The sequence below is a fragment of the Clinocottus analis genome, unplaced genomic scaffold (genome assembly GCF_023055335.1).
Source record: "Clinocottus analis isolate CAN_PGR_092001 unplaced genomic scaffold, fCliAna1.0.p SCAF_10, whole genome shotgun sequence".
NCBI classification, from domain to species: domain Eukaryota; kingdom Metazoa; phylum Chordata; class Actinopteri; order Perciformes; family Cottidae; genus Clinocottus; species Clinocottus analis.
Genome location: NW_027175821.1, coordinates 16,656,542 through 16,683,338, shown reverse-complemented (window position 1 = coordinate 16,683,338; position 26,797 = coordinate 16,656,542). Strand labels below are relative to the sequence as shown.

Sequence of the window (26,797 nt, the reverse complement as noted above, 5' to 3'; positions counted from 1 at the left end):
ATGTAATGCTGGAGAATGAAGTGGGATGAGAAGTCTATTGCGAAAACAAAGGATATGCATAGTATTTTATAAATAGAGCTTGGTATACAGTAGCATCAGTATTTCCATGTTGTAATATCTCTGAATATATGGGTTAGAAACAAAAATAATTTAGTATTTATCACTGTGGCTTCTTTTTTTCAGCCGAAAACAACATTTGAGCTCACAAAGACATAACATATGTACATCTAATTAATCTAACGGTGCTAAATTGAAAATGAAGTCTTACGCAGTCAGTGGTGGAGGAAATATTTATATAATATACTTCATGTAACACTAACAATTGCACTCTTTTTCTCACAACATTTGGAGGCAAATCTTTCTAAAAAAATATATAAAAATACAACTTTAACCAAATGAACATTGTTCACATTTGTAACCCATGAACAGAGTGCCATGCTTGTTTAACATGTAGCCCAACCTGCCCTCTGAGGAACGTTTCATCGCCTTCACTGAATTGTGCAGAATCATTTCCGATTAGATTGCGACAGTTAAACAGACGACACACTTTGTGTTCTATTAGCTCCCAGTTAGACAAAAGTGCAATTAGATTAGTGAGGTCTGATCTCTCTGTGGCCACGCTGGCGACTGCTAAAAAGATTAGGAACTGTGCCACAGATTGATGGAGGTGGTTGGATTGTCATGAGCTGTTTGTCCCGGATGACAGTGATGAACATTTTATTGCTTGAGTCGATAGATCGGTAAAGATTTGGGCAGCATATGGACACTGGCAGTGGATGAAAGCTGGCCTTGCCCCCGTTTGTTTTGGCCCATTCTTGATGAGCTCGGCATGTTTTGGGACTTGGGAATTTGAACTGTATCAGTAACACCCTTACTGCCTCACAACGTATTGCTTGTTAGGTGAAGCTCTGTGCTCTGTCAGTCACCTGCCATTGTCAATGACCTACCTTCTCCAACTTTGACTTCGACCTCACAGAAAGTACAAATTTGATCCAAGTGAGTCTGTCTTGTTCAGCAGAATATACAAAGACCGTATCCTCGGGCTGCTTGATTCATTCGCCAGAGACACTTTTTAATGAGCTGCTGTTCATTTTGACCCAAAACTTCCCTAATGAAGCTGCTCAGCGTTTATAAGTACAAGCAAATGGCTGTAAAGAGCACTCGCTGTGTGTATGTATGAAACATTAAAGCAGGGAATTGAATAAACCTTTCCTAAACATCCCGTCTTAACTTAAAGAGGCAAGAGCGAAGCTTCTATGAGAGTCTGTTGATAACGTTCCCTCATTCCCGTGTTGCTAAGCCCACAGCACATACTCTTTATGCTACGCAGCATGTTTCAATTCATCAACGATAGCTGCCACAGCCAGTGCAGAAGTAGCAGGAAGCCTACGGTATTTAAAGCAAGCCAGCTAATATATAATATATGGACTCCACATTCCTTTGTCAGCAAGTCATCCCAATTATATTGTGGCGAGGGAAACGACTCATTAGATTTATTACATTGGAAGACACATATGTACAAATCAATACGCCTGATTAACTTACATTTGATCAATGCCCTTTTACAAGCAACATGCCAATCTGCTGATCCTGGTAAAATGTTTGAGAAACAGCCCGCAATCTCAGGATTACTTTGACACTCAGCGTTCACGTTTATCTTCAGTGCACAGTGGCCTTTTCCAGTCTGCATAATGGATGTTGGAGGCCAACAAAGGTACTGTGCTGTATGTACCTGAGCATGGGTTATGAATTATTGAACAAAGGTGATTTTGCAGAGTCGACAAGAGGAGGTCCCAATACAAATATTCAGACGCAAACACACAGTCATCATAAATGCTGGTAGCGTACCTTAAGAGGATCTCAACAAAGGGGATCATTCAGGTGTAATGGGCTCTAAAGAAGGCGCATGAACACATACATTGCTAATAAGTGGTGCTGAAGCTGTGCACAGTCGCATATCGGCCCTGCAACATATTCTCATGGGAGCAGCCTGAAATGTTTTTCTTTCCGAGCAGAAATCAAACGGGAGACAGGACCATTACAGCAGATCATGGTACAGCACAGATGGATATCTCATATGAAGAATTAATGTACAGTTTTTGGTGAATGCCTGACATTCACATTGCTTACTCCCACTGTATCAAAAAGTCATAGGGCAACTCATAAAACTTTCACACAGTGACTGGTGAAAAGTGAATCTTTTACTGTGGAATACAAGCACTCCCCTGGCAAAGCTTACAGAAAGCAATCTATAAATCAGCAAAAAGAGAAGCGCTTAATAGATGTGTGTGGCCCTAATGTGCTCTCAGGGATTGTGATAACGGTTTTGGATATATACAATCTTGTGAATTATGGCAGGGAGCTTTGAAAGCATCCCAAATAAATGTCTGCAATTTGTTTCACAGCGGGAAAAATGTCATTGTTCCAATTCAGGTGGTTTGTGTGTGGGGGTAAACATCACGCAACACCCACCTTCAACAAAGCTCTTTCCTCTGCTTCAGTCTGTTCACAGTTCTCAAGAGGAGTGTACGCCATTTTCGGATTCTACGACAAGAAGTCTGTGAACACCATCACGTCATTTTGTGGGACGCTGCACGTCTCCTTCATTACGCCCAGCTTCCCCCTGGATGGGAATCAACAGTTCATCATCCAGATGAGACCCGACATCAAAGGGCCCCTGCTCAGCCTCATCGAGTACTACAAGTGGGACAAGTTCGCCTACCTGTACGACAGTGACCGAGGTAAGTCATGGACGCCGTTTTTGAAAGGATCTTTGAAATCTGATTCCACAAAAGGGACCAGTAATGTTGGCATCATATAATTATCATAATCATGACAGTGTCTAACGAAAAAACATATGCGACTATAGCGACGCGAGACAACTTGCAATGCTAACGCTTGTTCAGTGGCTCTGCTCCAAACTATGACTCGAGGTTCACCTGTAGTGTCGGTTTTAGACGTGTGAAGGACCGCGTGTCAGTTTACGCTCAACACAACCACACATTACAGTGTCTTTCCAACATTGACTTCCAAAATAGGTTTACTTATTTTCTAGGTTTGATTACGCCACACAACAACTTGATTAGGTAAGTTGTACAAGTAAATTGGTAAGGCTTAGGCAGAGATCATCATTTAGGTTCGAATGATGCTGTTTATTATGTTTTATTGTACACAAGACATGAACAGCAGTCTCCTGAATGAAAGTCCTGTTTGGCCAAAGGCAGACTGTTAAGCTCTGTATTTTATGCTCTGACTATTTAACAGCGGCGCAGAAGGGTCTACGATGGAGTTAGTTAGTTAGTTGGTTAGTTAGTTAGATAGTTAGCCTCGTGCATCTCACACAGACACTAAAGGGTTCCCACAGCACCGCTGAGTCGTATCAGCCGCTAAACAGCGCTGACGAAGCTGCTGTGTTTAAATTGTTGCGAGTCACGACAGGTTGAGCTACATATTTAGGCAACACAATTGTTACTACCTTGATTTAAAACCTGCATTGACATTTGGAAAAGACATTGCCCTTTGCTTAAACAATGTGATTATGTCTTCTTTTTTTTTTTTTTTTTTGATGGTTTCAACGGTTTGACCTCATGTAATCCAACGATTGTATTTAAACTCCTTCTTTTAGCAAAAACACCAGTTATATGCAAAACACACGGTCTGTAACATGCAGCACAGGTAAATCCAGGTAAAGGGCATTTTGGTTTCTGACAAAGAGCTTGTCACATACAATCAACGATAGCACGTCCTGTGTTTATGTAATATAAAGGGCAGGGGAGGCGGTCAGGGTCATGACGTACAGTAAAGGTGATGTGCCCTGCAGGTGTGGACTTCCACACTCATTCTACAGAGAGACGGGATTTGTTTGCATTTTGTGTTTATGCTGTGAACACTGACGACTGAAAAACGTCATAATTGCCTTCACAGTTAAAACTGTGTGCTCATTATAGTGGGAGACAGAGAAGAATCTTCATGAGGACAGTTAGTTGTTCAATGTTATTGAAGAGTACCAAAAAGAAAATATTCAAAACCAAAACAGGACCTGTGACTGCTTTACTTTGATCGTTTTTCTTTATGATTTAAGTATGTTGCATAAATATATATTTCTGGATTTTGTTTTGGCAGTCAGTAGCAACAACAGAAAATGCCCAGAAAATAAAATAAAAAGAAGAAGTTTCATGGCGGGAGCAGAATATAACATTTTGAAGTAAGGGTAAATCACAAAAGTAGAAGATTTTATTCTAATTTGCGAAAACCAATCGCAGTATTATGTGGGATTTGAAGAGTTGTAGTTTTCCAATAACATTATGTGCAATTTCCAAAAAATATTGTTTAAGTATTAAGTGTTACCACATATATTTTTCATTAGATAATTTAAATATTTAAAGATAAGTTGATTATTGCTGTTTACTTTTGCATATTAGCTGAGTGCATTACTGTATTAGTCACCAAAGATATACAGGAATTGGTACCGGTGCCAGGTTTTACTTACAGCTATGTGTTTTTCACACACACACACACACACACACACACACACACACACACACACACACACACACACACACACACACACACACTGGTTGGTAGATGGTGAATATGCGTCCACAAGCTCTAACTCAACATTAAGCATTACCAACCTCCAGGCGAATCAGTTGATTAGTATCTTTAATACACTAATTATTCATCGGTGTGCACATGGAGGTCAACATTTGAAGACAAATCATTACTTGTGCAGTGTCCTTCTGTGCTCCGCCGTGAGTGCACCTGTGATAGCGATCCCAGATTAGATCATGGACACTGAGTTTGAAAATGGTCCACCCTCAAACCGTAATATCCAGACTTACTTCTTATTCAAATCTATTCCATCTCTTTTCTTTCATCTCTTTCATCTGTGATTATTTTTTTTTAAAATTGGAGATTGATGTCTGTCTGGAAATGTTAATTTAGCAGCTGTTTGGCCGTCTGAATGGTTCTCCCCATGCTTTATCAGTCTGTTTCCACTCACATCTGGTGTCATCACACAACACGATGTGTGAAGTGTAAAGACAATAACAGGCAAAAGTGGCTAAATAACACACAATTGCTCTTTGTGCGTTATCTGTCTTTGCTGTGTCGTGTCACTCATTTCGTTGTGTGTCATCTGCTAATTGTGATTCTGTGACTTGTACCCTTGGAGAACAATGCAACCTCCTGCAGCACAGAGGGACCGTCCAGCACCGAAAAGGAAACGTCTCCCAGAGATAGTGTCCCATTGTATTTAAATAGCTACTTCACTGAGAGGACAGAATTAAAGGCTCAATCATATCCAGTTACTTTAGAATTACACTATCAAGGCTTTTGTTCTCCTTTCATTCTAATAAGGATATCCGGCTTTCAGGTTTCACTTCTTAATCCCCTTTTTTTCTTTTGTCATTTTAGAATGACAATCATTAACTGTTTTTATTTCCTGCACACTCAAAATAAGTAGTTGTGCTATCACTTTCAAAAAAGCCCTTTGCAGACATGGCTGACTAGAAATTTAACTAATGCACATACTGGTTTAAAGTATCGGGAAGTGTGAGCTCTTTCTTTATGTTGGTATTCAGGATAAATACAGTGTAGTGCCAATGGCCTCAAAAGGATTTAGTGTATTTCTGCTCTGTGTTCATTTTAACTTATTGTTTGACGTCCCTTAAAGTCTCCCAACACGCTCCGTCTTCACTTGATCTTCCTACAGCCTCTTTCTTACACTACACCTTTGTTCTCAACTTTTTCAACATTATTTTCTTCCTCTTTCCATCCATTGCTAATCTTCCAAGTCATCCTTTTACCCCAACTCACGGCAAACCCGAATACTGTCCCTCTCCGAAGTCCGAGGGCAGGTTCCAACCAGCTCATGCTAATGCTAATGCTAGCTCTGACCCGCTGTCTCTACTGTACGTCCGCTGGGGCACCAAAGGGCCTGTTGTGCATATTTCATCATTGCATGGCTGTCTAATTAGGTCAGTGTGATCCACTCATTCCCATGGCAACAGAAGTGTGGAGAGAGATACAGAGAGAGAGAGAGAGAGAGAGAGAGAGAGAGAGAGAGAGAGAGAGAGAGAGAGAGAGAGCTTGTAAGTGACTGAGCGAGTCAAAGACGGAGATGAGGCAATGGAGTTGCCACTGTTTATGATGAATTCTATTAGCACATTAAGACTGATGGCTGAACCAACACTGCCTTTGTCAGCTGTTGTCACTAAGTCAGTTTAGATAATGGATGTCCTGTCTGTGGGCATTTAGGCAATCTGGGCGTCGTGTTTTGCATTCCTTTGGCTCACTGAAAGCGACAGGTTCTCTTTGATAATTTAGCACTGCCACTTAGAATAATAGCTATGAACAAAGAAAGGATTTTTCTTTTCTGCAATCTGGGTCTTTGGTCAACATTGCTATAAGGAATTGTGTTTGATCCAGCACTTGACAATTAACATCCAATTTCATTGTGTTTAATGCCCTTCTACTACTAAGTGTGAGACCCCCTCAATGTTATCTTTGAAACAATAATCGTTATCTTTTCCTCACTTTAACTACGTGTTTGGTTGCTTAGTCAGGCTCTAAATGTAAAGCTGCTTTAATCAAATGCAGTCTCACCACGGTTTGTGAGATTGCACGATCGTTTACAATTGTCTTTTGTGTGCAGTGACACAAATTGTCTTTTTTCAACTACTTTTCCTGCCAACATTGTTACAAAACAAAAGTCATAACTAGGCCACAATATTACTTTGTAAAGTTTCAGGAACATCATCATGGTGGGGCCTCAAACTATTATGTACAGCTAGGTTATGAAACAATACCACTTAGTTCTGTTCAGAAGAATCGTCACGAACATTTAAGCAACAATACAACAATCACATTTCCTCCAGGTCCTGTGTCTTGAAATAACAATATCAGCTGCTTGCCCTGTGATTGCAGCCAGTAGATACAGTTGTCTAAGAGGCTTTTGACCAAAGTGTAACATTTATTGTAACCACTAACTCTATTTTTTTTTAGAGGTTGTGTATATTGTTATTGCCCTGATTTTTTTAATGTTTAATTTGATACTTTAATTACCATTAGCAGATTCAAGTTCCTACTTTAAGACACTACATAAATCCACTTACCAATTGATCATTTTTGTGGTGCTTTAAAAATTGATATTATGCAGAAAATGGAACTGTACTGAGGGAAAGATGATCAACCTTTACTGTGGATGAGTGAGGAAACAATAGCTTGAAGCAAAGAGATTGTAGCTCATATGAAGCTGGTATTGAAATGCTTCCCTAAATGCATTATTTATGAGCTTTTCTTGCTTCATTTGAATAGTCTTCCATCATATTTTGCATATAATACAGTCACATACATCAACTCATTGCGATGTTGTTGATGAATGAGTATGAAGCTAAGCCTTTACAGTTGAGGATGCATGTGGGATCATAGAAACAATAAATAATCTTCTTTCTTTGAAAAGGGAAGTTATAGTTTACTGTTACTCCACCTTCACAGCTGTGATTATCTATATGCTTTATCAAATGTTGCATCCTAGTTCATGTCTCTGATTTCTCCACTTGCCTGTGAAATTCAATGCAACTTAGTGGCACATGTGAGGTCACACCAGTACAATGGTAGCGCTGTGCCTGTTCAAATGGATGGCATGATGTTGGCTGCAAGCCAAAACACAACATATGTCTCATTCTAGAAAGGAGCAATAACAAACCGTTCTAATCCGAGGGGGGATATGCTGTATACAGCAGTCTTTGAACTGCAGAGGAAACCAGCAAAGCCAAGTCTCCGCTTGAGTTCCGTATTTAGAGGAGCAACAATGTGTTTTATTATATATCATTATATCACAAGATTCATTGTACCCTACAGATGGACTGGTACTATTTAGAATAAACTGAGCTGCAGCATATTGCAGAAAATATTTGAATTGTATAAGGAATGGTTGAGTGGGTGAGTGGCCTTTGATTGTTTTGGGGCTATTAGCTTAAAGCTAAAGACCATTGTTGTTGGATATTAAACTGATAATACAACTCACTCCCCTATACTTTCATTTGAAAGCGTGGCCAGTAAAGTAGTTGTATCAGTCACTAATCCTATGTATCATTTTATTATGAAGGGCAACCTGTCCACAATCATCATATCTTAGCTACCCGACACACATGATATGCTATGCTACGTGTGTTCTTAGCTAGCTAGCTTGCCTCTAGCAAAATTTAAGGAAATACTGTTCTCGTGTTAAGTTCAGAGTTCAAGGCTGTGTGAACCATGAAGATTCACTGAAGCTCCACTGTGAGGAAAAGACTCCTGGAGGGCTGTCCAGTGCTAAGCTAACATTAGCTTGTGATGTTCAGTGAATCCCTTCTAATTATAGTCCCTTGTTGCATATGTTAAGTACAGTAGTTGTGGCGTGTAGGTCTGAAGGCTTTGGAAGCTCTTGGAAATCCCATTCGACATAGCTGGACTTAGTAACGCAAGTAATGTAACACATGATGGATACAAACCATATTGCTAATGACTTATTCATATAATAATGACTTATCCAGATACAAAACAAGTAAGTTGCCCTATCGGCCTCTTCCCACAGGTAAAATGACAGATCTGTTCAAATCTTCATTTAGCTTTTTTAGATCGCTTGTGGTATTTTAACTGCTGTTTAAATCCATTTTACCACCGGGAATTGACTGAAGAAAAAACTGTATTGCTACAGATACCTTGTGCCCTTAATTAGAATATGGTTTGTATATGTCTAGTTATCCAGTTTTAAGGAACACCTGCCAGACAAACAGATTAACATTTTCTGTGACGCTTATATAAGTGAGGTGGTTATCAAATAATAATGCATGCAACGCAAGACACAAAGACTGTGGCTGCACTGATGTGAAGCTCTTGGGAATTTCTCTCTGCAGCATGCATTTTGAATAATCTTTTTAGATAATGTTTTAGACCTCACGATGTAAACGTAATATACAAATCTATGACTGCATATACATTATGCCAATACACAGTTTACCTTGAATCAAACTGTGTTGGCACTATGTTTTCAATATTTTCAACATTACTCTCTTACTGTGAGCAGAAGGGGCTGTAGCTCTGTGACAGCTAAAATTAGTAGACTTTCAGTTATGAGTATTCATTTACAACAGTGATGAGGCTGCTACATAAGAGCAAATCAAGTATAATAAGCAATTTAAAATATTTAGACATACTTACAATATATATAGAGGCACATTTTACACAGATATGCATGATTTAAGGATGACCCTACAATCTCATCTCAATGCACTGGTCCAATATGGCAATCAAGCAAATTATCCTTCAACCATAACCAATATCAATGTAGAATCAACCTTTACGCTTACATTTTGCTCATGTCATTGATGTATCTTCTCTGTAAATTGCTCAAAATTCAAATTATCTCATTTAATAAGCATTGCTGAAACAAATTGAACCACATCATAATGACCTAACTGTATTTATGATGTATAGTTCATTCAGATAAAACTGCAAGCCACAATTTTTCTCCCCACCATCATAAAACCATTGCTGCATTGCATGAAATTGATTACATCTGTAATTCACCTCACTGTAGCAAGGAAACGCTCAAACGGCCCTCAAACGGCCCTCTGCAGACCAGGGATCAATAGCAGGGAGATATTCAGCTGTGAAGTAGAGAGGCTGATACGAATATAAGTTCAAATGGAGACTGTAGTATTTGCTTCAGATTCATGGACATTTCCTACATGTAATTGAAATGAAAACTACCGCAGGTTCTTTAATGTAGCATTTTTGTTTTATTGGTTTTGGAGTAAAGAATGAAACAGGCAAACGCATAAAATGGTATTGATGTAAAGATTGTTTAATCAACACTCACCCACTTCAAGTTGCCCCAGGCTCTCTCAGTACTTATACACATTCAGTATTTTTTAGTGGTGGGAAGCCAGTGAGGAATGAGCTAAAGGCCAAGAGAGGGGTGAGGAAAGGGAATGGACAGATGGCAGTCAATTGTTGACTTAAGAAACAGCAGTTCTCAAGAAAATCTCCATTCAAGGTCTGTTTACTCGCTTGGACTAAAGCGTTTTGCCATAGTATACACTCTATATCTGCAAAGGATGTTTGCTCGGTTGTTATGGAAATATATGTTCAAACTCTCTATCGTTCTGACACCCATTTATTGGTATATGATCATGACCGCTGATAACGCAATTCAAGTCGGCCGATAACATTCAGAGCAGGTGATCATGAGCAAGTTTCGGACTTCGCTTCTATTGTTTTAAACATTGAGCTAGACAGTTCATACTTGACCTGGTGAACAGGGAACGTCTTAACAATAAGGAGACGTGATGAAAGCAATGAAAGGATTATGGAAGGATGGAAGATTGACAGCTCAACTGAGGCCTTGAGTAGAGATTGTGTTATCTACGTCATTCAAGTACTGTATATAGAAAAATGTGCAACAATTTTATTCAAACATGAATCAGCAATATATAACTTGTGGTATTGGTGCCTTCTAGTGTATTGTATTATCCACTTTCCTCCCACATGTTCGTCAGGTTCATGCCAAAACACCTTTGAGTCATCCTGATGAGCTCTTTACATAAGGCATTCAGTCTCTGTTAAACGTCCGGAGGGTTTGAATGAGCAGACAGTCAATAGTCTGAAATGAAAGAACTTTGCTTAGCCATGATTTTCAATAAGTCTTGTCTGACACATCATTTGTATTGAGTTTATTTCAATGTCTTTTCTGCTTCTGCCAATGGTGTTTGTGCGCCATTGCTGCAACTTTCCTTCTTTGTGAACACTTCTAAATTTTGTATGACTGTAATCCAAGGTGACAGCTTTTGGTTTCATTTGTAAAGCGATGTCTCTAAAACCAGGAGTTCTCCAATAGTCTTCAATGCCAAAGAATTCAACAGATAAATCTGTCAGACGGAGAGTATGAATAATGTTATAACGCCACTGTCCATCCTCAGGTCTGACAACGCTGCAGGTTGTTCTGGACACAGCAGCAGAGAGGAAGTGGCAAGTGACAGCAATCAACGTGGGAAACCTGAAAGACGAGAAGAAGGACGAGGCCTACCGCTCTCTGTTCCAAGATTTGGAAAACAAAAAAGAGAGGAGGGTGATCCTGGACTGTGAACAGGACAAAGTCAAAGACATTATGGAGCAGGTAAAGAAAATACTTTTGTTTTTTGGTTCTTTTTTTCTATTTACATTCATTGATAAACTCGAGATGGAGAGTTTTAACAATGTTAGTATGGAATTTAAGGATACAGTGAACTCGGTGAGGCAGACATTTGTTTTGATCGCAACTCCAGGAAGCTAGTATTTTAATGTTATAAACAGTCAAGAAGAAGAGAAAAATCACAATATCTTATTATGCGAGAATATGTTAAATAATCTGCATTATTTTCTCATTTGTTTAATGCAGTAAAAGACTAACAATCCTATTGTTCTTTATTTCTCCTGGGAGACAAAAATGTTTTTCAGCCAATATTTGTGCATTTGATACAGCCTTTAGAAAATCAACATAGTCACATGGACCCAGCAGGCCAGCAGATGTGGAAATGCACCATAACAATCGCACTAATTGTTCATTTAGGCTGTAAACCAAACTGCAATTAAAGGCAAAACAGATGCACATCAACAAGTTATATTTACTTTACTTTTTTTCCCAGAAGAGAGGCTTATCGATTAGCATTTAAAGCATGCCAACGTCTGTTTAACCAAATGCTGAATTAAATCAATGCCCGCAGCCTCGGTGCCTGTTTATCTTGGAAAAACAGAATCCGTTCAGGTGGAAGTTTTTTGCTTCATGTCAAAGACATTTACGTGGGAGATACAAGACATTATTATTCAAATCTGCTTCAAGTAGCGGCCCTGACAAACGGAGGTGCCAGTCAAGCAGTGGGATTAGCTTTAGGTGTGTCATTTATAAGAGATACAAAATGCTACATGGCTGAGATATTTCTGTTATTTTCTGCTTTTCTGCTCCACTGATAAAGAAGGACTATTTGAAATTGGATATCTCTGTCTAGCAGTGTTTGTGACTGTGAACCCCACAGTTTTTTTTTTCCTTCAGTGATAATAGCCAGGACAGTCAGCCTTGTTAGGGTTGCTAGTGACAAATTACAATGTCTGAATATAATGCTAGATTTGTATTCATTACATTCATGATTGCCTTATCTCTGGTTATCAGACTCCTGGTCCATTAAGTAATTGCAATAAAACCTTTCCAAAATACTAATGATAACAGATACAGCTGTGAAATGGCTATTAATCATATAGTGAGTCATTAAAAAAAAGCCCAAACTGTCTTTTAGACTTAAAAAACCTTTTAAAATGCTACCTTGTTTAGCCGAGACTTGATTCATTATTTCAGTGGGAGTTTATACCTTGTGTGTGTCATAACCCTACAGGTCATTACAATTGGCGGACATGTTAAAGGCTACCACTACATCATAGCAAATCTGGTAAGTTGACACAACGTCTACTTTTGTTCACTTTTCATGTTTCCAAAAATGCTTCTTATAGAAAAAAAAAACATGCCTCGATTTACTTTTTTCAGGGATTCATTGATGGGGACCTGACTAAAATCCAGTATGGCGGTGCCAATGTGTCAGGATTTCAGATTGTTGATTTTGATGATCCTTTGGTGTCCAAGTTTGACCAGCGATGGGAGGCCTTAGAAGAAAAGGAGTATCCTGGTGCCGACAGCAAAATAAAAGTGAGCTTTTTTTTCTATTCTTCTATTTATTTGGGGGCTAAGATTGTTGAGTAAAAGTAGGCCGTTTCCATCAGCATCACCCAACTATACAGCCTATAAAGCTCTAAAGCTATAAAGATGATTATGCATTGTTAAACTTACACACTTGCCATGAGCTGAGTGTTGGCATGTATAATACATTTTCTATAATTTAATTTGCATGCAATGTAAATGAAATCAGGATGTTGTGATAGTTACCTCCTATCCTAGTCCTTTGATATCACTAATATAGTAGCAGCTCTCTCTCTCGCCTCCCACTCTTTGTCTCTAAACTACTCACTATAAACTTCTCACATTGAAACATGAGCCATCGCCAACAATATTCTCGTAACGTCTGTCTGCAAAATTGTCAAAGTTGGAGATCTGTTAGCTAGACTGCTGCAAGTGGTTCAAAATCCCTCTGACTTTTACAACACAGAACATACTATGGCAAGGACCGTAAATACATCAGGAAGAAAATATAAAAGGCAACCAGACATAGGCTTTAATATGCACTCTAATTAGGACAATACGCCTAAATACCAATGAGGACGAACAGATAGTGTGTTGTGTGTGTTTACAACTTCAGAGGAGGACTTTATTTTCAAAGGGGTTCATGTTGGTCCTCACTGGTTGGCAAGTTGAATTTAATGACAGAACTTAGAATCAAAGACTTGTTTGTCAACTAATTATTCAAACCCTAAAAAATTGATGACGCAAGTTTGTGTTCAAGATCCATGGTTTGACGTGAGACTCAGACTTAACATGTCCTATGTAGTTTGCCTCAAAACATTGAAGGATAACATTTAGATGCATAGATGTGGTTGAAATAAGTCACAAAGCCTTAAAGTGTCTGATTCCTGCTAATTGAGACCCCAAAGATTTGGTCTTTTTGCACAAATGGAATGAAGTAGTTGGGGAATCTGCCCAGCGATAACAAATGGCAAAAAAATAACTATGTCCTGTAGGCTCTCACCCAACACCAGTGTTAGATCTTTTGCCTCTCATCTAGCGTGTGTCCTTTGGTATGCAGCAATCTTTGACCAGCTGCACTGGAAAACATGAGCATGCCTGCTCAGCCTGCTGCTCACTGACATCCATTTGTGATTTCTTGGTCTAAATTCTCCAATATTTAACTGTGTCACTGCTTTAAAAAATAAAACAAATAGTTCCATTTTGAAAGGATAACACTGGAAATAAATCCCAGAAGGCCAAAACCAATTAAATTTGCTTTAAATTTGTGTTTTTTGTTATGGACTATTCCAGTTATTAATTTGGAACTACAAACTAAACAAACTACCAGTGCCCAAGAATATTATGTAATTAAAGAACAAGTTATCTGTTGCGACTGAATGGCTGATTGAACAATGCAGGAATAAGCTCCATCACGGATTGGAGAGAGTCCTTGAGTTAGGGCCAGACTCAGGGACTCTTCTCTGACAACCTCATCCCCAACTCCTTTTCCCATTGCTCTGCTCTAGTACACGTCAGCGCTGACCTACGACGCCGTACAGGTGATGACGGAGGCCTTCCGCTACCTGCACAAGCAGCGCATCGAGTTCACCAGGAGAGCCAACAACGGTGACTGCCTGGCCAATCCTGCTGTTCCGTGGGCTCAGGGAGTGGAGATCGAACGTGCGCTGAAACAGGTAACACGTTGCACATATGCACACATCCTTTTGTTGGTGAAGCCTCGTTGCCGTGGTAACAGCAGATCTCGCTCTCTCTCTCTCTCGGCAAATGCACAAAACACCCACAGAAAGTACTTCAGATGTGCTGACGGTTATTCTTCAGAAGAGACACAGAGGTCTACCCACAGACTCTCCTCTGAGCGATGAATCAAGATTAGCTTCTCTCCTGCTGAGAAATCTTGAATTACAACATTCAGGGGGAAAAGGGACCAGTCAAAGAGAAAGATCATTAAAGACAAAATGCCTATGATGTTGTGTTGGTTGACTGGTTGAAAGCATCAACCAACCAAATGACTTTCCCATAGAACTAAACTGTGCTCTCAAATACAATTCAAGGGAAACTGTTTAGTTAGGTGTTAGCAACATATCTACTTTGTTTGATGTTGTAAAAGCATGATGGTTTCTCTCAAAATGACCCAAAAAAATGAAACAAACAAAAATGCAACTAAAGTATGAGATTCGGTTTTGGCACCAAAACTGCTGCTTGGTTAGGTGTGTGCAATGCAAGTATACGGTTCTTCTGGGGTCGCCTTGTTTTTTTTTATTCGTCCACCAACCCGATCGTCTACCTATGCTGGCTTCTGCAGACTCATTGAAATATATTCGAGTTACACAGTTTTGTTGTATGGGAAAGTCATTTTGAGGAGACATGGCCGGACTGACCAGATGCTCAAAGGGTTTTTATTGTATTTGTACCTCTATCAATACGACTTAGGGAAAGTCCCTGGTGTCTCTTTATTGGCCATGTGGCACCGTTGAGATGACCGCCCTCAACCAAATTGTATCTCGGGTGAGATTTTTGCCAGAAATGATCAGATACCTTCGCCTGCTACATAGGAAGTCTGCATATGCATTTAAAAGTTTAGGAACCCACCCGATTGGTACAAGACAAGTGGCACAGAGTTGGGTGTTTTTGAATTGGTTGCCAATAAGTGATGAGTGTTTCAACACACTCATGTCTTTCTACTGCTTTGTAGCTAGGCATGAAGCACCATTTGAAGTCATTTGGATCTTGGCACGAAGGCTGCATTCACATCAAATCAGGTGTTGTGGCAAAGTATAGCGCCGGATTGTGTGGAAGTCTCACTCAGTGGCCCATTAACACCAATCTACTGCACAACAATTAACGTCTTCTGTTTCCCCATGGCTGGGTTGTACAGATTTGGATTGCCGGTTACACAGCCAACTCGGCATGACGTAGGGTTGCATTTCTCCTAAAAGTTGATTCTGTTTCAACTTTTTGCTGCAGGCCACAGCATATTTTTTTAAACACTCTCTTATTAAGATTATTGGCAGGACTGGCATTTTTAATGCCATACCAGATTTGGTGTCGCCTACATTTTTGAAGAGAATAACCAATCCCACTTTTCCTCTTGGACAATAGGACAAAGATTTCTCCTACACCTTTATGTCTCCTTCCACTTAACTTACATCGAACTCACTGTTTCAAAAAGAATGCAGTATGATAAATTATGCAAAGCACAAAACTGTTTTCGTGCAACAGAGCAATCGTTGTGTACATGTCGTGTCAGCCAGGTTGCAGATGTCATGTTGTAAAAGTTTTGAACATCTGTCTCTAAGGTTCGTGTGGAAGGCCTGACGGGAAACATCCAGTTTGATCAGCATGGCAAGCGAGTCAACTACTCAGTAAACATCATGGAATTAAAGAAAGACGGTCCTGTAAAGGTCGGCATCTGGATGGTTAAATACGTATCTAATTGAATTGAATTGATTTTGTTTATACTCTTACAGTAGCACATAATCAAACACATGTTTTATGGATTTTATTGTTCTTCCTCCCAACAGATTGGATACTGGAATGAAGTTGACAAAATGGCTGTCACCAAATTGGATGTCTTTGCAAATGACTCAACAGGAATGGAAAACAAAACAGTTATTGTCACCACCATCTTGGTAAATTTTAGACTATATAATTGCAGAACTTAATTTAAGTTGATTTAATTGTCTTTCCAGTGTCTCCCCCTTCTGATGTGAAGTAGCTGGGGAAACAGTTGGAAACTGTATTTGATTTAGACTGAATTTAGCTATAGGTTATAGTTTAGGTGTTTTAAAACCTCACATTTCCCAATGTTTATTGGGAAATAGTTTGCTTTTCTTTAATAGAACACCTTGTCTGTCTGAATAATGTCCTTATAACACCTGAACAACACTAGGCTACGAAACTCTTGCGACAAGTATGAGGTTGGTGTTAGACTAGCGCCCTCTGTTATATGTTCTCATAATTACGTGTCTGCCTGATTCGACACCCTTGTTTTTGAAGCCGCTTTTAACGTTGCAATTTCAAACCTCTTTGCTGAACGCTGTTTTCTGTTTGTGTGTCCCTCCTCCAGGAAGCTCCCTATGTAATGCTGAAAAAGAACTCTGACCTTTTTGTAGACAATGAGCGTTACGAGGGTTACTGTGTAGATCTGGCTGCGGAGATAGCGAAGCACTGTGGCTTCAAATATCAACTTAAAATAGTGGGGGATGGGAAATATGGAGCCAGAGATGCAGAGACCAAAATCTGGAATGGGATGGTTGGAGAGTTGGTGTATGGGGTAAGTTGTCTTTATCCAGAGGTTGTTTAATACATATTTATTTAATTAATACCACATGCGACTTATTCTGGTTATTTTGTCCTTTGGTTTAATAGAAAGCAGACATTGCAGTGGCTCCTCTGACCATCACATTGGTCCGAGAGGAGGTGATTGACTTCTCCAAACCCTTCATGTCTCTGGGGATCTCTATCATGATAAAGAAGCCTCAGAAATCCAAACCGGGAGTCTTCTCTTTCCTGGACCCTCTGGCCTACGAGATCTGGATGTGTATAGTTTTTGCCTACATCGGTGTCAGCGTGGTGCTGTTCCTCGTCAGCCGCTTCAGCCCGTATGAGTGGCACACTGAAGAATATGAGGACGGCCAAATCCAGACCAATGAGTCGACTAACGAGTTTGGCATATTCAACAGTCTCTGGTTCTCCCTTGGAGCCTTCATGCGCCAAGGCTGTGACATCTCACCTAGGTAGGTCACAAACATCACTGACTGCCATGTGGTTCTCTGTTTAATTAACCAAACATAACTTGTGAATTCAGGTATGTATAGGTTGGAATCTTAAGTGGGCTTTATCATGTTTCACAGCTACTGTTACGTTGAACATCTCCACGGTGACACCCAGTAGTTTTTAGCACATGTGTTGACAATCGAGCTGTAAGTTAGCGAGGTACTATGAACACATTTTCATGTAGCTTTGCTAATGCACATCAAATAAACTCATTTGATTCAGCTGACAATTACATGTTTTCTGCTGTTCCACAAAAGACAAACCTAATTCTCATTTCTGGCAAATTTCTTTTCAGTATTTAGCCATTCATGTTACTTCTTAGTAATCACCTTTACAACCTTTTAGGGCCACTGGCAGTACTGAAGATATTTAAACATATGTTCAGTGTTCGAAGGAAAAGTCCTGCTTTGTTATAATTTATTTTACATACCTTCTCTTTAGATTGACTCTTTTCATTCTTTAATTTAGTATTTTCTTCATACACATCCTGTAGGTTGTGTGAGTACAAAACTTACATACATTAAGGGAGTTGGGGTTATGGTGCTTCTACGTGAATTTAGTGTCAGATAAACTTTAGTACATGGATATTTAATAACTTGTGAGAACAGGCTCTTGTATAAGGTTTGAGTCATGTATTCCACAGAGATGAAAGATGATTCACCGTGTCTTCCACATCTTATCCCGGTCATATGAGAGATGTCAGCGTGACTCTGAAACAGGAGACAGTAGTGCTATATACTGTTAGTTTATTCCTTCAGCTGAAGCAAGGCTGTCCTCCTTTGTTTAATATACTTGTTGATCTTAGAGGCATGTTATTAAACCCTAGACAGAACTTCAACGTATTGTAGTATGTAGCATTGTTATTGCACATGGCAAAGGTTGAATCATCTTCACAAGTCTTTGTCCTGTATAATGACACCAGGGCTGAATAAAACCTTTTCAGGAGGTTGGTGTGTTTGTGAATGCGTTCTTTACAATTGGCAGGAATATGAGAAATCAAGCATCTGACCACTATTATGAAATGTTTTGATTTTGCCCATGAAATGTTCATTGAAGTGTATCTTAATTATGTCCTATCAAAATAACATTTATTGTTGATTTTGTTGATTTCTTTTTCACCAATAGATCTCTCTCTGGACGCATTGTTGGTGGCGTTTGGTGGTTTTTCACTTTAATCATCATCTCCTCCTACACCGCTAACCTGGCTGCTTTCCTAACTGTGGAGAGGATGGTCTCTCCCATTGAAAGTGCAGAAGACCTGGCAAAACAGACTGAGATAGCCTATGGGACTCTGGATTCTGGCTCCACTAAAGAGTTTTTCAGGGTAAAAGATACTATCTTTGTATGCTATACCTCTGGAAACAATGAATCATGCTCCTTGGTGTACGCAAATGTATTCTTCCTTGATGGAGTAACTTGAAATTCCAGTAGGGGGTAACATTTTTTCCTGAGAATTACATATTATAATAATAATTTAGCAGTACATTTGGAGGATGACATGATGACACTCTTAACAACTTGCATTAAATTGGATTAATGTATTGGAAGCTCTCATAACCTGATCGTGCTAACAGCAGGTCTTTCTACCATTGTCTCTTTTTTTTTATTTCCCAAAACAGCGCTCAAAAATTGCCCTCTTTGACAAAATGTGGACATACATGCGCAGTGCGGAGCCCTCTGTGTTTGTGAAAACCACAGCCGAGGGGGTTGTGAGGGTCCGCAAGTCCAAGGGGAAGTACGCCTACCTGCTGGAGTCCACCATGAACGAGTATATCGAGCAGCGAAAACCCTGCGACACCATGAAGGTGGGAGGCAACCTGGACTCCAAAGGCTACGGGATCGCCACGCCGAAAGGATCCTCATTAAGGTGGGTGGAATAGTATAACAATGTGTCCAATGTTGTTATAGTATCCCACCTACCCTGATGTAGCTTTGCTTATTTGTCTCTGGTTTGTATCAGGAGATGAGGTAAAGCCCATTCCCCTTCAAATTCTTTAAAAACCATTGCAATTTATTGTAAGTCGATAAATTGCAAAATAAATGTTTTTTTTAATATATATATATCTATATATACATATAAAGATATATAGATATATATAGGTATATATGTCTATATTTAAATAATTGCCAAATTTGTTGCAATAGTTTCCCGAATTATTATTGTTAATGACTCATTCCTCTTATCCAGGCTGGATTTCAGCTGGTTATTTGAACCTATTCTAAATAAATACTCATGTTAATGAGATTTTGAATCTTGATTTGATCTAAATTTAGATTTCTCTCCTCTAGTCTTTCTGTCTACTACTGTGCTAGCGTACGTCTCTTTCTATGTTTCTATATGCTTAACATGTTGCCTTGTTGTTCTGCCCGTTTTCTCACGTGATTGACTTTGAATGATTGAGTAGTTTGTATATTTCTGATAAGATATTATAGGCATGTATATGATGTATTATTGCTTACTGTGTTTTGCTAAACCCTTGCAGTACACTTATTTTATTTAATGACTTAATGAACATTTCCTTTGTGGAAAGAAATTGGAAGCTACAAAAATGTTATACCACCCGTTAATTGTGGCACTGCTCGGGTTTCAATATGTATTAATATGCATTTTCTAATGTTAAATATTGACGCCATTTCGATATGTATTAAGATAGCAATAGTATTTTTCAAAGTGTGCCCCTCAATTGGATCAGTTGCACTAAAATCTCCCTCCATCCTTAAACAAAGTATAGATAAATATATTTTAATGGGTTAGTTGGGTTAGATGGTGATTTCTTTGCGAAATGTTGCATGTTTTTGACATATTTCCATGAGGTCTAACCATTTCTTTCCCCATTACTGCTGTTTTGCTGTCTCTCTTTTAGTGGAGTCACTTGCCAGACACTGTTATATGTATGTTGTGGATGTGAGTACGTTGCTGTAGCCACTAGTCCCCCTAGTCTTAGCACTCTGTCCTCACTGTTGTGTTACGGCTAAGCTCTGCCACCTTTGACAAATATTCATGTTGCACTCACATTTTAACCTGATGACATGAGAAAAGCTATTTTGTGATAGAACTATCCAAATACCATGAGAGGGGAGGGGGGGTTAGTAGACGTAAATCAAATTGTTTTAAACTCTAAAATGAGGGAGTGATAGACAGACAATTGATAAGTGGCTCACCCTGTCTTACAAGTATGTTTTATCGTTTCAAGAAATGCGGTTAACCTCGCAGTACTAAAACTGAATGAGCAAGGCCTGTTGGACAAATTGAAAAACAAATGGTGGTACGACAAAGGAGAGTGCGGCAGCGGGGGAGGTGATTCCAAGGTCAGCCCCAGTGAGCAAAGTGATGGGTAACTCAATGCAACTCCCAAAAGTAAGCAGCAAACCAGCACAGGGTCCCGATTCACACTGACAGCAGGCCAGTCACCTGCTGAATCAGCTGCACAGCTAGCAAAGACTCAGCAACGTGAACCATCAGCACACATACACATGCCGTAGCTGACAACCAGCTTCTCTAAAGACAGTGCAAGACACGTACCAAGAGTTCAGTAGTTTGACCTGTTCCCATTGGCTCACTGTACCTGGACATACGGTGTATCTGTTGCCCTTGCTGCTTACTTCAGGCGATACGTTAATGCACATTTGGCTCTGCAAAACTCGCTTTTGCTTAGGCCAAATGGCGCATCAACGTCTATCGCCACTGCAACGGAAAGAAGAGAAAGAAATGTAAGAAAGAGAATCAAAGACAGAAAAAAAGTTTAATCAGTGTAAATGTAATAATAACATAAAATAACATTGATAATGTTATTTATGTTATTTTCCACGTGAAGAACGCCAGTAAACCTTGCGGTATTGAAACTCAGTGAGCAAGGAGTCTTAGACAAGCTGAAAAACAAATGGTGGTACGATAAGGGTGAATGTGGAGCCAAGGACTCTGGAAGTAAGGTTAGTCGCTGCAGGTTCTATGTGATTCAAGCACACTCATAATTATTAGTGGGAATGACCCCATTTAAAGTAATGATAAATCATTTCAAGCAAATGCACAAACAAAGCATGAGATGCCTTGGTAATATGTAATTTACTAATGCCTGCAGACCTACTAATGATTAATACCATTTATATTATTTTATAATACAGTAATGCATGCAATGTCATTCTTGAAATGTGCACTCCTTTATCAAAATGACCCGTTAAATCCTCTTTTTCCAGCCCTCCCCCTAAATTTCCAAAGACAGATGAAGTTTTTTTCTTACAAAAAAGCTTTTAAGAGATATTTATGAATGATTACATTTGGACACAGCTACACAAAGGAAACGCTCACAGCACAGAATACTGAAATCTGACAGTGATTGGCTAATCTCTGGACCATCTATTAAGGGTGTCCAATGGTGTTAAATGTCCTCTCTGTTGTATTTGTATCACTGTCCTCCACTGTGTGGTACTGTGTGAGTCTTGTGTTTTCTTTTTTTATGTTTTTCTTTTGCGTGGCCTCGTGTTGATCTTAGTGTGTTATCTATGGAGTTTCACAGACAACAGTTGCCTCTCACTCCTGTCCCTTATAGCTCACAAACGATGACAAATCCACCATTGTTTGAAAGTCAAATCGATAGCAAACCGTTCCTTCACCTACCCTTTTTTCCAGTGTTAAGCTTCATGAAATCAAGGACATCAATTATTAATGAAATGATCCGTGTAAAAGAAAAGAAGAAGAAAAAAAAAAAGAAGAACTTTGTTCTGAGTGATTCTCTTTCCTCAGTCGGCACTTGTTTCTTTTCCTTGATAATTGATACTCACCTCTGTCTTGTCACTTAAATACTCCCAACTTTAAAACATGTAACTGTAACTGTGTTGTCTATGGCTGTCATGTTGTCACTTTTCCACACACAGATATATTGTGCACCACTTTGACAAGGTAGAGCCCTATGTATCCATTTGGCGTCCACCTTAAATGAATACATGGGTGTTTTTATAAGTTAAAGAAAACCCACCGTACTGTATGTGTCAGACCCCAATTGGTTTATTACTAAGCTGTCTTCCTTCTTGTCTCTGTCTATAAGTAAAGGTCGTTGAGCACGTTTGTAACAGCTTAGCCCTTTGTAACGGGCAGCCCATGTAAATGGTCCTTGTACAGTACAAATTTCGGATGTAGATCCACGACACATAGACTTTAAATGCACTGCATACAAACTGCTGCTGCATCCCATGATAATTACAGTACTAACCTTTTACCCACTACATTGCCTCAAATTTACCCAAAATGAAAAAGCACCTGTGTGTTATGTCTTGTTATTTACTGTGCTTTATAGATATTATTGGCTGTCAAAAACTGTATTACCATTATTAAATATAGTGGTGCATTTTTGTGCATTTTTTAGTTTTTCGTCGTGGTTGTGACTGTTCTATTCATGTGCATTTTTCAAATCTTTCAACCTCGTCGCCGCTGTCGTGCCGCTGACCTCTGTCTCGTGTGCGCTTCGCAGGAGAAGACGAGCGCCCTCAGCCTGAGCAACGTGGCTGGGGTCTTCTACATTCTGGTCGGAGGACTCGGTTTGGCCATGCTGGTGGCCTTGATTGAGTTCTGTTACAAGTCCCGAGCCGAGGCGAAACGAATGAAGGTGGCAAAGAATGCACAGACTATTAACCCAACTTCCTCGCAGAATTCACAGAATTTTGCAACTTATAAGGAAGGTTACAACGTATATGGGATCGAAAGTGTAAAAATTTAGGGGGTAGGGAACGAGGTTTTCATAAATTCCCCCCAAATGCACGCTTTTTTGGCTCCATCCGTTCCATCCTTCAGTGTTAGTGAATGAAGAGGTTGGCCAAAGGATCGTATGTACTGGTGATTTATGATTTAATGAGAGAGAAAGAGATATTCCCCTTTTTACAGATTAAAACTGTGTTTGTCCATTTAAGTTTCCTTGCTATTTGAAACCATTTTCATGTATGAGTGTTGATGGCCATGCTTGTTAATACCTCTGTCCTCGTAACACATGTCAACAATAATGCTTGCAATGACCATGCTTAAAAGCCTCTACATGATCATTTGAACCGTGCATTGTGTTACCCATTGAGATCACGTTAAGTTCTCATCTACATTCTCATGTTTTGAACATTTATAATCTTTTAAGTTTACAGATGTGGACATGCCCTGACCTAACATGTTGCCTCCTTCTTTGTGTATGGGATTCTTGTGTGCGTGAATGTTTGTGATTGCTTGTGTCTGTGCGTACACGTGACCTTTGTGTGTTTAGATGACCTTTGGGGACGCCATGAGGAACAAAGCAAGACTTTCCGTCACTGGGAGTACTGGGGAGAATGGTCGGGTGATGACTCCAGAGTTTCCTAAAGCTGTCCACGCTGTCCCGTACGCGAGACCTGACATGGGACTAAACGTCAGCCTGACAGATCTGTCCTGATCAATGAGAAACTTCTGAGTGCCTTACAATGGTTTCAATAGAGCGTTTTTTGTTTTTTTTCTTCTGTCCTTCCCTCCTTCCTGCTGTTCTGGCTTTTTTTTCTTCCTTCTTCTTCTGTTTCTGTCTGGTGAAAAAGGAAAAGTAGGAGATGGAGGCTTCATTTTGTGTCTCACAAAGACTTGTATTGTTGCTCTCTGTCTCTATTTCTCACCGTATCAAACACCTCTCTCTCTCTCTCTCTCTCTCGCGGGGTGGAATTACATCTCGGAATTTAAAAGGGAGGCTCTTTTTTTCTAAACTGATGACACCACGCTTTTCCTATCTAACGGCCTGGACTGGACTGAGATGGAAACGAGGGCTTGATTGACGGCAACGGTTGCTTCTGGGAGTCAGAGTTACAGTCATCTCAAATGTGTGATTGGGTGCGTGCGTGCGTGTGTGTGTGCGTGTGCGTGTGTGTGTGTGTGTGTGTGTGGTGAGTGTAGGGTTGTGTGCATCAGGGTAAGATGTCGTCAAAAACACACCGTTTCCGTAGCCACCACCGCCAAACAGGATTTTCAAGCACACTTGATATCATCTGCATTAAGATGTGAAATTGTTCTTTTTTTTCTAAGAAAATCTAGAAAAAGGTTTATTGGGAAAAAAAAATATTTTTATGTATTTTCACAAAATAGCTTTTAAATAAACTTGCTTACATACTGGTTGGATATAAACATCTTAATGTGTGAGTATTAAGACAGAAAAAAAAATACTAAACAGCTTCTAGTTCCATATTTTTAAAGCCAAATACATTGCATATGGGGCTGAGATGTTAAAACCATGTAATGAATTCCTACTCTAAACTTTCCTGTATATTTTATTCTTTAACATTTGGTGTTGATATGAAATATATGTCAATGCTTGACATTTGGAATCAATCCTTCTATGTTTTTCTTGTTGGAGTTGGTGCAGCGGTTTTGCTTTATTCCGTCTCTTCGTTTGCTTCAGTGCTTTTGTTGTTTTGTGTTTTTTTCTGATGAGAACCAGACTTGTTTTAGTTTAAAGAGGAAATGAACCTGTTTACATGCCATCAATGCAAAATGGACAAAAAAATAAATAAATAAATACATATATATAGTATGGTCTGGTATTATCGCATCTCATTTGGAAGTGACTTTAAAAAGAGGCATCGACATCCATCTGGTTTAAGTGGTGGTTAAAAATGCCAAATAAGTAAGAGTGCCAAAATTCTAGTGCCAGTAGACATGAATATAGTCTTAATATAACCGATCACTGTCATCTCAGTGAATGTAAATGATACATCCTGTAACTTTTGTAACTAGGTGTACAGTTGGTGGCAATGACAGCGCTAATACAATAGCCTTTACGCTTTGTTTTCCAGTCACCATGTATTTTGCATTGATCTGACAATAAAGTAGCACCAGTTGCATGTTGTTGCCGCAAATATTACATACGTTTGATTTCATTACTGCCAAACATGCGTTTTCATTTTAATGTTGAAGTTGTGAGGTTAATTGTTTGAAATCGGAAATACAATGTTAGACATATATATACAATATATACATATATACATATATTTTAAATAAAATGGTTGAATATGAAAAAGTATAGCCCGTTGTCATTATGGCCTCAATGCTTCTCTGCTTCCATCCAATACATTTGGTTACTTATTCAGAAAATACAGGATTTTTTTCTTTCAGTGGTTATTGTTTTTCGGTCTTACTTACAAAACCTTTACAGACAAACACCTCTAATTAGAAGACACATTTTCATTTACCTTCTTTTCTGAAACTGACCTACGAAGACTCCTCCACTGCAGCACAAAGGGAGGTCAATTGTATTATTATATTGACTGTTGTTTTTGTAATCAACAATAGAAACATATACCGTAGTCGCTTATCAATTCCATCGCATCTTCAGGCTATTCTCACTGACATTTTGTATATGGAATGTGTGCTAACTTGTTTATTTTTTGGGACTCTTTCTAAATAAAAGTGGCTGATCTCTTGTTATCTCAGTGTGTTATTTATTCAGGGAGAGCGGCTGTTAATCCTGAGGAAGGATTAACAGTGATGTACTGTTGTTGCTGGCAATTAAATGTCTTAAATGAGATGGAACATGATGAGTAAACTTACTGAAATACACACAGAGGTTAGGTTCTGTCTGTCTTTTGGACAATTTGCAGCTCATATAAATGATTAATAATTACTTTTAATCATTTTCCAATAGATGTCAGCGTCATATTGTCTATTGTTTACGGAAAAGGTGACCCTTAAGGGAAAGTCCATCCGAAAAATGAAGCTAAATGTTATATTGTTTTGTAATTTTTAATTATATAAACATCATAATTGTATTTTTTTTTAAACAGAGCATTATCTGGCTGATTGAATTGTTTCAGCACACACAAAACCATGTTCCAATTACAAAGTGTGTCACTTATTTTCCCTGATTAGACCTCCTCGGATGTGCTTGACTGACATCCCTCTGACTCACTGCTTCCCTATTAAAAGCTCTCTTCAGCCACATGTTTCCCATTTCTCCAGCTGATTAGGCCTGCGCTCAGGTTGAGGCTGAGGGTTATGTGATATGTCACATCACTAAACTGTGTGACGTAAGGCGGCAGTCACTCCACTAAGTGACATCCATCAATTTCTTCAATGCCACAAATCTGTGGGCCAAAGTTAGCGGGAGTTGAACCCCATGTTTATTATTTGCGTGGATTTATTTTGCTTTCTTGATGAAATCCCGTGATGGGATTTGTCATTTTAAATCCCGGCATGAATGAAAACACCTGAGTTACACTATGTCAAGAGGCTTAGATGCCTCCTGATGGTTTAGGGTTAGCAAACGGTGACTTCAACCGTCAACGGTCTGAGATACAAGGACCACCAATAGCTCATTTGAG

The 26,797-nt window shown here is 39.2% G+C and overlaps 1 protein-coding gene across 5 annotated transcripts in view; it reads left to right on the top strand.

Moving 5' to 3' along the window:
• The window catches only part of gria2b (glutamate receptor, ionotropic, AMPA 2b), a 45,709-nt gene extending 19,805 nt beyond the window's left edge, over positions 1–25,904 (top strand). The window contains exons 3-16 of one of the 5 annotated variants that reach the window (XM_068593321.1): positions 2,502–2,741; positions 10,965–11,161; positions 12,411–12,464; positions 12,560–12,718; positions 14,218–14,385; positions 16,009–16,113; positions 16,234–16,341; positions 16,779–16,985; positions 17,081–17,448; positions 18,614–18,812; positions 19,108–19,355; positions 21,304–21,418; positions 22,954–23,088; positions 23,728–25,904. In XM_068593321.1, the coding sequence (XP_068449422.1) occupies positions 2,502–2,741; positions 10,965–11,161; positions 12,411–12,464; positions 12,560–12,718; positions 14,218–14,385; positions 16,009–16,113; positions 16,234–16,341; positions 16,779–16,985; positions 17,081–17,448; positions 18,614–18,812; positions 19,108–19,355; positions 21,304–21,418; positions 22,954–23,088; positions 23,728–23,892 (2,468 nt within the window). In that variant the 3' untranslated portion in view covers positions 23,893–25,904. Of the gene's footprint in view, positions 1–2,501; positions 2,742–10,964; positions 11,162–12,410; positions 12,465–12,559; positions 12,719–14,217; positions 14,386–16,008; positions 16,114–16,233; positions 16,342–16,778; positions 16,986–17,080; positions 17,449–18,613; positions 18,813–19,107; positions 19,356–20,682; positions 20,798–21,303; positions 21,432–22,953; positions 23,203–23,727 lie in introns of those variants that run through there. The other 4 variants (XM_068593320.1, XM_068593322.1, XM_068593323.1 and 1 more) reach the window with 4 other exon arrangements.
• The last annotated feature ends 893 nt before the right edge of the window (positions 25,905–26,797 follow it).